We start from the raw sequence: 12,111 nt of genomic DNA, 5'->3' as shown, positions 1-12,111 counted from the left end.
AGCACCTCCGGAAACCTATTTGACGACACCCATGATGACTTTTGTGTCAAAGTGACAGTCAGCAATGTTAGATTCCACATTGTTCATTAATTTTGGAATCAGCACCCCCGCAAACCTATTTGACGACACCCATGACGACTTTTGTGTCAAAGTGGCAGTCAGCAATGTTAGATTTCACATTGGTCATTATTTTTGGAATCAGCACCCCCTAAAACCAATTTTACGACACCCATGACGACTTTTGTGTCAAAGTGACAGTCAGCAATGTCAGATTCCACATTGTTCATTAATTTTGGAATCAGCACCCCCGCAAACCTATTTGACGACACCCATGACGACTTTTGTGTCAAAGTGACAGTCAGCAATGTCAGATTCCACATTGGTCATTAATTTTGAATCAGCACCCCCTAAAACCAATTTTACGACACCCATGACGACTTTTGTGTCAAAGTGACAGTCAGCAATGTCAGATTCCACATTGGTCATTAATTTTGGAATCAGCACCCCTAAAACCTATTTTACGACACCCATGATGACTTTTGTGTCAAAGTGACAGTCAGCAATGTCAGATTCCAAATCGGTCATTAATTTTTAAATCAGCACACCCGAAAACCTATACTCGTGGTATATGCACTTGAAATGTGAAAGTGAAAATGCTAGAATGACATGTAAACCACGAAGTTGTATAGTCATATTGTTCATTGGTATTGGTGACCACCATCTGGCTCCATCATCCTTAAGCCTGCTTAATTTTTTTTTCCTAGAATAAGAGCACAATATTTGTAAATAAAATGAGTGATTTAATGCGAAATAAATATTAACAAAAATGGCGCGTGCCCGTGCGATAGACTTCTAAGCATTAATTAAGTAGATAGAATAGAACCTCTTAGTCCATCTCGTGGGTGAGGTACTGACGCACCGATTCTGAGCTAAGTCTGCATATGCCTAAGCCCATAGGCTTAGACCTTATTGAGTTTCGGTTTATATCAAAACAAAGTTACCTACTAATAGTACTTTCCTAAAAACTTACGGTAAACAATGAAACTCGAACAAACTTTACAGCCGAATATCACGTTCCGATTACAGCCTATTCTTAGATTTCTTAGCTTAGATTTATCGCTTATTTTCCTCTTCCTAAAATACTAAAGTAAATCAAATTATTAAAGTTTTGCAGGAGACTAGACCAGAACATGCACTTTAACTTGGTCAATGAGTTTATTACGAGCAAAATCTAGACTTTGATCGACGTAATTTTATTTCAAACCAACATCAATATCGACTAGGCCCTAATTTAATTTGTGGAGGCAGGGTTGTCGGTAACCTATTTTAAAACCCAATTTACTCTAAACTAGGAACTGTGTCAACGGTGAACAAAACTGATGCGGCATTTTTACTTCCGTTTTGTATTTTTGATTTGAAAAAAATGCGTTTCACTCACTCACACATGTTTGTAGGGTCAAGTAGGTAGGTCTGAATACTCTGAATTGACCTATTTGACACTTAAGTCATTTGATGCGCCTCCGTAGACTCTTACTCTGATGAGATTCCGTACTTTAGCACAATTTTTTGAGAAATGCGACCTCCACGAGACTGAATTGCAACTCTCAATATGAAAGCAGTTTTTCCCATTTTTTGTATGTAATTCATGCAAAAAATGTAATCTAAAAATATTTAAATTCATGCTTTCTTTTCGTAAGAAAGCTTAAATTGGCCAACTACGAAGTACGAATCGCTACGAGCCTTTGTGACACAGTAACCCTCGGGTGATAGGCTCGATCGATGCGCTCCGTCGCAAACATGGGCCCAAAACGGAATGCAATTATTGCGGCCATAGTGGGCTTTCGTGCAAAAATTTAAAATGAAGAAGAGATGAGTTATGATTGTATACAAAAAAAAATATATTCGACTTACCTTATAGAGCGCGTTATGCTTACAAACTTTTTACATTATAAGCTAGTTTGTTAGAGAAAAAAATATATTCTTTTATTTTTGGCTTTAAAATTTAAAGGTGAACCTCAAAAATCCCAACATAATATTACAAAGTAATAAAGCCCGGCAACAGTTGAAGTTTTACATTTCAACGCTCATACCCGTCGCAGTCGGGGTATCAAAGGTTTTGCATCGAGAAACGTTTAAGCGAACTTATGCTGAGGCGAAAGGGCGCAAAGATTTGTTTCAGTGCTACCCGAGCGCTGGCGAATCGAACACCAGTATACTCGTATACGAGATCTCTGAACGCATTGCTTATGACGACTGGTCTGGCCTAGCGCGTAGTCACCCTGTCTGCCTGACCCGGTAAGGGCATTTATTTGTGTGATGAACACAGATATTTGTTTCTGAGTCATGTATGTTTTCTATGTATGTATTTGTATATTATATACATCGTTGTCTTGAGTACCCACAACACTAGCCTTCTTGAGCTTACCGTTGACTCAGTCTATCTGTGTAAGAAGTCCCATAATATGTATTTATTTATTCCTGTTATAGGACTTAGGGTAAAACACTGAGATTATTGTGTCAATGTCGTGTCAATATTGGAGGTGGTCGCAAGTTCTGCGACGAGGCCTGGTTTGCGACACTTGCAGACAAAAGAGGAAAATGCAGCAATCTGTTGGGAGCTTCCCTTATCAGCAGGGCGCGATAGACTAACCGTCCTCATGTCCATGAACAATTAGAAGATGATCTGTGACTTGTGTCGCGGCGACATATTGTGACTTGTGTCGCGCCAATAATGAGTCTTACAGCTCTGGAAAAGTATGTCCCTCTCGCAAAGGCCTGTTTAGCCATGAAAGGCTATGTTTCTCGGACATATTTCAATTAGACGATACTGGCCAGTATTTTTGTATATTAGGTGTCTCACTTAGTAAGCGTTTGGAATAACAGTTCAAGAGAGCCAGAGAGGAGAGCGCGACGCGACAAGTCGACACGTCACTTGCTCCGACTGTTTGCTCCATGCATTGCTATGTTGAGTGCTCTCAAGTTTTTGTCCGAGGCACCATCGAACAGCTGTCGGCCTATAATATTTGTATGTGTGCGTATATAATGTAGGCTGTTAATTATGAATTTCTTGCGGATACTATTTTTTTCATCTTTTAGTAGATATAGTTAGACTGAAAATTTTATAAAATATTTGAAATAATTATTAAATATAAAAAAAATAATTTTTTGATACAAAATCATCACAGCTTTACGTGGATGAACAGCGTCGACTGGTGTCAGTGATATGCGACGTCGTTTAAAACGAAAGGAGATGGGCTACAGGAAAACGTAGACCTTATTTTGCTCCCTGAATATTAACATTATTAAAAATATTTTGATAGGATTAGATTCGCATAGGGCACAGCTATGAGCTATAAAATTAATAAGCGAAAAAATCGAGCGCGGGGGCTAAGCTATAGTTAATACATTGAATTATGTGCAAAATTATATCCCAATAGGTCAATATTCTGGGAGGAAAATCGATCATGCCCTTTCCCATTTCCAGTTGCAAAATGATAAGGATGCAAGCACTTACCGACTAGCGCTAAAATGACTGTTAGCAGAGGAGCGGCTGGGAAGGACACGGTCACATTAAACTCAAGCATCTGAAGGAGATCCACTGAAACAAAAATAAAATGTTAGTATCTATTTGGTTATGAAGAAAACAATAGTATATTTTAAAACCAAACAAGTTTACAAATGAACGTGTGAACTGTACACGAGAACAAACAATAACCCGCCACATCCTTCAGTGCAAGCTGCATCTAACGCTTCGTAAAATTGAATTAAAGTGCGGTATAAAAGTAATAAGGGTGAAAATGTTGCAAAATAATATCGCAGGCAACATAGATTTAATTTAAAGTAAGTGTAACGACGGCGGTATGCGCAGAGACCATAAGCCGAGCTCTCCTGTCGCGCTACGCGTGTCTGTCCTATCTGCTTTGGGAAACTTGTGGTAGTATGTAACTTTATGCCTAGGAACAAGGTATAAAGTTGAACCAGTTTCCAAAAGTATAATTATATGTATGGAGTGTAGCGGCCCCGAGAGATGCGCGCGCGGCGCCGCACACTTTAACGCGATCAAACGACGACCGTATGAATTTTTCATGCCCTACGAGAAGTAATGGTTCCGCAGGAGACACCGGATCATTCTTTACGATCCGACAGTGTACGTTAAAAATATATCGCCTATCCGTTCGTACCTGCCCGCCTGCTTTACCGCGTAATGCAGTTAACTCGTTTTTCGTTTCGTGCGGTTTTTAAATCCACTTTCACGTTACTGCGCTTCGGCCCGCATTAAAGGATTACGTTATGTGTAAAAAAGGCGCTAATGACATTCGCACTATTAATGCCAGCTGGCTGAAAAAGTAAAGTCAGCATTACTGCTAAATAAACAACAGCATAAATAAATAGCAAGTAGTTGTATATTTTTGAATAACGTATTAACTAGCTTAGTGTGTAAAACTTTATATTATTTATTTAAAAATATAAAGTTAAAATTGATACTATTTATGGTTCCTAAAACATTTTTATTATAATTATGGTTCATAACGTAACATTTTGTGTATTTTAAATAGTATTAAGTACATAAGTAGTAATGCATCGCCCGCCAAAAGTAACTAAGGGTCCCTCACATTCACGACTCCGAAAAGTCCAGTAAGCCCATCAACTAAATAGGATTTATCCCAAAGTGATGCCGAGTTTTTTCAGCGTTCCGTTCCTAATAAGATAAAGGATTTGTCTGTTCGTTAGCATAGTTCGCGTGTGCTCAGTCAGTTCGGAGCTTTGCGGCCGCTTGTTTACTCTAGATGGGATAATCCCGATACAGTTTCCCGGCCGTAGGTGCCGCCGAATCTTTTGATGCCGCCTAAGATCAGGGCAACGTGTATCGATAATGTATTTTAGAAAACTTGAGGACATATTTTATTTTTAGATCGTCAGAAAAAGATCGCCTTTTAGCAATAAGCCTGCCCGTTGTTTACATTTTTAGCTATACATAATACTGTATTGTTTTATGTGTTGAATTGTTGATGTATGCAATAAAATGTATTTGTAATTTTTATTGTGTTGTATTGTAAGTGTTAGAATGGTGATGTATAAAATAAGCATTAACACTTTCACTGCTGAAGTATGTTTGGTGTGATAATTAGCAATAACGTTCAACGGATTTGTGTATTGTAATAAACGTTAAGACATAATTACGGTAGGGGTCAATTCTCCATACAAACGCTCTCGACTATTTCCTCCCTGGTTATTGAAGATAGAGCAATGATTTTTTCAACACAGATTGTTATTATTTTTATCTGTGTCGGACAGTTTTGATTTTTTTGATATTCTGCTTTTTAAAGACTCTGGAGCCAATCAAAAATTTCCAAAAACGGCCTTTTTCATTGTGGCGCAAAAAAAGGTGTGACACTCAAGATTGGTAACAATTAACCAAAAAAGCTATTAGCATTATTTCATTGTTATTCAGATTCTCAAATTTCGTTCCGATTGATTAAGTTTTGAAGGAGGAAAGAGTCGAGAGCGGAACCTCGATTTTAAAGATTTTTGAAATATCTTTTGACTGAGTTGTTCTTAATGGACAATTTTTTTTCGATAAATGTAGTTATTAACACTTGTATATTTAACTAAAATTCCGAAGTTGAAAGGGGCTCCTTTCCATTTTAGCATTTTCGCTACCTTATCCTCTTAAGGAGGTCGGGAAAATATTATATATAACTTTTAGCCTTTAAAACATTACTTCACTACAGCTAATATGTGTTGTTTTTTTCTATCTTCATGCACTATTCGATACGAGACTAGTGCTGCCCTGATTTTGTAAGTTTTTTTATGTTAAATCTTAGGAATTCAAATAAGTTTCGCCAGCCTTAATAAAATGACAGCAAACTATCTAAATTTACATCAAAATACTGTTCTCTCTTATGAAACATAAACAACAAGACTGATTTGGAGAAATTTCCCACATGTCCCGTCTACGCACTAGAGGCTTTCACGCTTGTCTGAATGTGTCGCCGAAAATGTAAACCAAAATGCGTTCGTCGCGTTGATGATAAAAATATACACACTATTTCGGGCTACTGACATTTGTTTTTAATGGAAAAAATATTAGCTCTATGTTTCGTGAATAAAACAGCACCCACCCTCCCTGAGTTCAACAACCACATAGAATATTGCACTAAGATGGAAATAAGCATGCTTCCAACATTAGCACTGCAAATATAATGGTTTTCAATCGTTTGATGTTCACAATTCTAAATGCTGATCAATACATTCTCTTATCATTCTTATTTTATCAACGACTGGAATGAATTGATCACATTTTTCACATAATTGAAAAATTTTACAGAACAGATTGTTTGTATGCGGATTAGTAAAATTGTAACTAGTAGTTAACAAATAATAACTTGCAAACCTTTGTAAACCTAAATATGTATTATGTATGAACTGCACGCTAGCCATAAAATATCTTTACTTATATAAAATTAACATCTCATGTAAGCGAATTTTGTAAATTCTTTATGAGATAATAAATGTCTTAAACCAGAAACCAGATTAGTGATTTTATAGATTTTCATTATCATGTTTTTTTTTAGCGCTGGTAGCCTAGCGGTAAATACGTGCGACTTTCGTTCCGGAGGTCGCGGGTTCGAACCCCGGCTCGCACCAATGTTTTTCGGAATTTATGTGTGAAATGTCATTTGATATTTGCCAGTCGCTTTTCGGTGAAGGAAAACATCGTGAGGAAACCGGACTAATTCCAATAAGGTCTAGTTTACCCTTCGGGTTGGAAGGTCAGATGGCAGTCGCTTTCGTAAAAACTATAGGGCCTACGCCAAATCTTGGGATTAGTTGTCAAAGCGGACCCCATGCTCTCATGAGCCGTGGCAAATGCCGGTATAACGCAAGGAGGATGATGATGGATTTCCACAAAATAATGCCTAATTCCATAGATTACTAATACTTTGAATTGCTTGTAAAATTGAATTAAATATAAAGGAAGTATTGGGTATTTTTATTTCTCAGTACCTTATAAAGTCACGTCCTTAGTATTTCCGGAAAATAGAGTTAGAATAAAAAATAATGCTCAGCTAAATTAAGAAAACGGTGGTGGCTAACATTTTTAATATATAAGAATCGAGTCAAAGCTCCGCTTTCAGCCTGCGTGCGGGTTTTTTCCTTGCTGTCAGAACAGATTTGTTATTGCAGATAAGCTTTAATATTTTCAGAGAAAATTGTAAATCGCATCGTCGAACGCAGTGTACTCATTCATCATGTGAAATTAATTTTGCTCCCGCTACCTATCCCGATCCCGTTTCGTTCTGTGGATATCTGCAGCTCGGATTCATATTACCGTGAAGTATTGATAGCAGAGATCGTTGTCGATATTAAAAGTCATGAAATACTACCACTTTTCAAAGGCCGTAGCAGGATAAGGGAACAAAAAATGCCCTTTATGATTAGGAGCTGGTTTTTTTTTCTATAGTTACTTACACTTAGTAGTACGATTGTGCAAAGTTTTGTTGAAAAATTCCCAGTGGTTCAGACAGCAGAAGAAAAAAACAAATTCATATAAACGCCAATCTTCATCAATTTGAAATAGATGGAATGTCTCCTTAGACCGTTGTCGCGTAGCGTAGATGCCCTCACTGACCCGCTATCAAAATATACCCAGTATATCTTTTTAAAGCCAATATTGTCTTTTGTTTTATTTTTACACATTCGACCAGGAAATAAATTTTTAAGTTATTTGGCGGTGTTAGAACGGTATAACAATAAAATGTAACAAAATCCAACCAACATTATTTTTTAATTTTGACACTGTTGCTTTTCGATTTTAACTGTCAAACTTATATGACTGACAGATCACTAAATAAGGCTTTTTTAGAAGTATGACTTAGAGTGGTCGCTCCTTCAGAAACAAAAAAAAATCTTGAAATGTTGACTTACGTACTTTTTGCAGAAATATTATAGTTGGAGACTCAATTTTCTTCCAGGTTATAAGTACTATTTAGTTAACCAAAATGAAAAAAAGATTGTATGATAGAGTTAAATAATTTTAGAGAAAGGTCATATTTCATGAATTTGGTTTTTTTTCTGCCGGCTGAACTACTGGGAATTTTTCAACAAAACTTTTTTCTTCCCTTATCCTGCTACGGCCTTTGTTATTGGTTTTTTAAGTAAGATCAATTTTGCTGTAGATTAGGCATTCAGAAATTAAAAATAAAAACAAAAGTCTAAAGATAAATGCTGGTGACTTACACAATTATGTGCTATTACTTACACAAATAATTATTCTTACACACTTTTTTGAAATCAGCCAAAGATTTTTCAGTAGACTTGTATATCTTAATTCGGCTCACTGAGCATGTTACTGAAAGATTCGCTAACGTCTGATTGATTTTCCAGAATGAATAGGTATATCCGAAAAAGAGATGCATGAAACGTAAGTTACGCACAAGTTCTATGTTCGTGTAAAACTCATAATAAGTTGTACTCCTCTATAAATGTGAATACAAAATATTGATATGTGGAATTTTGGTAGCGGCGAACGATACATATTTTAAACAGGTATTAGCAAAGATACTCGAGGCACTGCGCTGAACAATAGCAAGAGCAGGTAATTGGCATTAAACCCTGCTTGAAGCCGTTGTTAGTCTAGCTAAGAGGTTAGCGGGCATCAAGCGAACGTTCATAAGGCATCGCCCCTTGTAATTCCCCAGTATAACTAGACCCTGCATGAACATAACCTAAGGTGATAATACTGATTTTCATTACGGAGTGCTACCTTAGACTAAATTACCGGTAAGTGCGACTTTCAATCTGGAGGTCGCGGGTTCAAAGCTCAAACCTCAGCTCGTACCATGAGTGTATCGGAACGTGGCGTTAAGTGTATGTTAAGATATTTGCAGCACTTCGCAGCTTCGATATATCTGTTGGGCGATGGCATATGAACACATTGCAAGAGAATAATATCTAAGAACGGGGTCTTACTTTCACTGGTTCTCAAACGCATTAGTATCTTGAATCACCCTGAGGCGGTAGGTACCTCTTGCCCTAATTAACAAGAAACACGAGAAACGAGAGGAAAAATGAGCTGTCTCCGAGATATCGACTTCGTGAAGCGCTACCCTTTTTATGTGGATTTAGATAGTATTACAGGAAATAAAATAAAGGAACATGAATAACAGAGGTATGTTGAAATCAAAATTGTTCTTTATTATTGTGTTCATCAGCACATATATTAGCAGCAATTTTCTTCCTTTCAAGTTCGCATTTTGTTAGGTATCTATAGTGTTTATATTTTAAAAAATAAAGATACTTAAACAGTTTTATTAAGGGACGTTTTATACACCGTGTTTCACTTAACACTAAAAACCTGATAACTGTTTGTTCAGAATCGAGAGTAGAATCGATTGAGCTATATCTTGATGGGGGTAATATTTTTTGTTTTAATTTGTATTATTAGTTATAGTTTACGTGCCCATTCTAAAAATTCGTAATACAACATTGTGCATATCATATTGTTAGAGGTTGTATACCTTTTTCAGTATTTAAGGGTATTAATACTGGCTGGTTACTTGGACGATTATTTTTTCCGCTCCGAGATAGACGTTGTGCGTCAGTTTGATTTTAAAGTTTATCATAAGTCATAACAAATTGAACTCGTACCTAATTACAACCTTGTCATTTTGAATGTTAGGTTTAAATTTGCTTACTGCGTCACTTGTCCAATTTGAAGTTTACTGTGACACAGGTTAAAGTGATTTACAGTGACATAGCTGTCTATTGGTAAACCTTATGTCGTTGCAGTAACGTACACAATTAAACAGTTTAAGGGTTTATGATGGTAGCTAGCAATTATTTTATTGAGTGTAGAGTTAAAAGTCGAGTAGAGCTGCACAAAAAATTAAAAATTCAATTTAAAAAAATAATAATCATCAGATTAAAAAATTAACATTCTAGATACGTTTAAAAAAATAAAAATCAGTTGGGGTGTCTGAGGTTTTGAGTGATACCGGAAACACGGTGTATACGAATATAAATCTAAATAAAAACTAATATAATAAATAGAACTACATATTGATACGTCATCATGGATATTTGAAGATAGTTTTTCTACTCTAATTTGTGCTACGAGGGATAATTTAAATTCTTTGAAATGGTTAGCAAATATAAATACTTGACTCACTCCAGCATTCCCCTGAGCAATGAAGTTAAAGTACCTAAAATAATTTATTTTAAGTTCGAAACAAACTTTTTTGTCAATATTTTATCAGACGAACATAATTATGTAAGTAGGATAGGATACGGTAACCGCTAGCGGAGGCGGGCTGTGTGCATTTTTGCCACCGACGTTGTATAAAAAAAAAAGAAAAAACGTAGTCTTGGAGCAATCACTGTTGAAACTACACAATTAGGTAAGGTCGAAAGAAAACTAAAATCCAATTTATTAATCTGATGATGTTGTGCATCAAAAACAAGTATTTATTCAATTATTTCAAAACGAAACGTTAGGGGCACTAAGACAAAAAGCTCAAAGGAATAAAGCAATAACACTGGTCCTTGATTGAATTCTTTATTTATTTAAACTGCAACTGCTAGTAATTTCATCGGCAGTTTTCAAACCAAATAAAGAAAAACTCAATTCCCTTGTTCGGTTTTATTTGAAGAATTAGTTTGAATCAACAGGGAATCAATAAGACTGCAGTAAATTTAAAATGATATTATCCCTTGAAACCGAAATAAATTACACATATGAAAGAAAAAGTGACCAAGGCCTCTGGTGCCTGAGGCTGGAATCGAACCAGCGTACTCTGCAAGATTTTAGACTTTAAGATAGCACAAGTTGAAATATTTTCAATAGATTATAATTTAACTATATAGGATATTATCCTTCATATTATATTAAAAATTATGACTAATTAACCCTTTACCCACTCAGGGCCGATTGAGCTAAAAAACATTTATTCCAGAAAACAGGTTCTATAATATGGTTAGTAGCTCTAAAACTTAATAACTATGTTAGACTAATTTAATAAAAATAAAATAAAACATTAACACAACACAAACAATAATTTCACGGATCCCTCCTCACGTGCACCTAAACCGTCTGTCACCGAATTTAGCGTTCGCAAAATTTTTTGTATGGGAATTTCCATAGATTGCTGCTTCACGTTGACGTGTCTGTTAACAGTTCTGGTTGATGCCATTCTAAGGGCTAGTAGAATTTTGTATTATGGATGTCTGTCACGCCTGTAACTCCCGAGGCGTTACATTCGCGTTGTCGAACCTTTGGCATGCGATATATAAATTAACGGCAAGGCCAGCATATGATTAGCGCGAGATTATCCCTCTTATTATCAGTCCATATAATGGCATTACTATATACAATTAGAAAAAGACGCGAGATCTATGTCACGGCGAGATACTGTTGCACCAATCATGTGCTAGCCCTGCTATTATCAGAATCTGTTTACTGTGGGCTGTTTGTTGTACGAAAGCGGCCGAAGCAAAGAACGTCAAGTTTTATTGATGTCGGCACATCATTATTATCTCCTTATTTTCTTCTTCGCCCCGATACCTTCTAATACCTCGCTGCTTTGGAAAATTGCGCTCCATTTGAGAACGAAATAATTGAACAAATTACGCCGTAAATCGCCTTATGGAAAGAAAATATTGCAAATTAGATACTTAAAGGATTTATAAAGCCACGTAGTCTAAAATGATGAAGTAAAACATCAGGGATCTTTTCGAAGAATTTTTATTTTGTACTAACAAATTGGAGAATCTAGATGACGTGAGAGGAAGCAAAGCAAACAAGGCAAAGGTCACGGCCACGTTCGTTCGTACGGCTAGAATAAAATACTTTTCCCCTCACTAGCTCGGAAACACGTGTTTTGTCCTTTAATACCAGCGGGTAAAAACGCATTTTATCCACTAGTGGGTAAAGTAATTTGACCTTGAATAAAGTCAAATTAACTGCTTTAAAATTGATAAAAGTAGGTGAATCTAGTAATAAAGATGATTTACCACCTGTGGAACTACTGGAAGCAGTGATAAACGCATTTTTTGCGTTGTAGTTTCCTCGCTGTAGTGAGGGGAAAAGTTTTGTGTTACACTCGGGTGCAA

The 12,111-nt window shown here is 36.3% G+C and overlaps 1 protein-coding gene across 1 annotated transcript in view; it reads right to left on the bottom strand.

The window, feature by feature from the left end:
* LOC125234567 (membralin) overlaps window positions 1-12,111 on the bottom strand; it is a 159,650-nt gene that overhangs the window by 95,447 nt on the left and 52,092 nt on the right. Inside the window, 1 exon segment of the mRNA XM_048140857.1 lies at window positions 3,515-3,598. Within this exon segment, the coding sequence (XP_047996814.1) occupies window positions 3,515-3,598 (84 nt within the window).

This window comes from Leguminivora glycinivorella, chromosome 16, assembly GCF_023078275.1.
Source record: "Leguminivora glycinivorella isolate SPB_JAAS2020 chromosome 16, LegGlyc_1.1, whole genome shotgun sequence".
NCBI classification, from domain to species: Eukaryota; Metazoa; Arthropoda; class Insecta; order Lepidoptera; family Tortricidae; genus Leguminivora; species Leguminivora glycinivorella.
The sequence above is the reverse complement of the archived record's forward strand: the minus strand, read 5'-3'. Positions and strand labels throughout refer to the sequence as shown.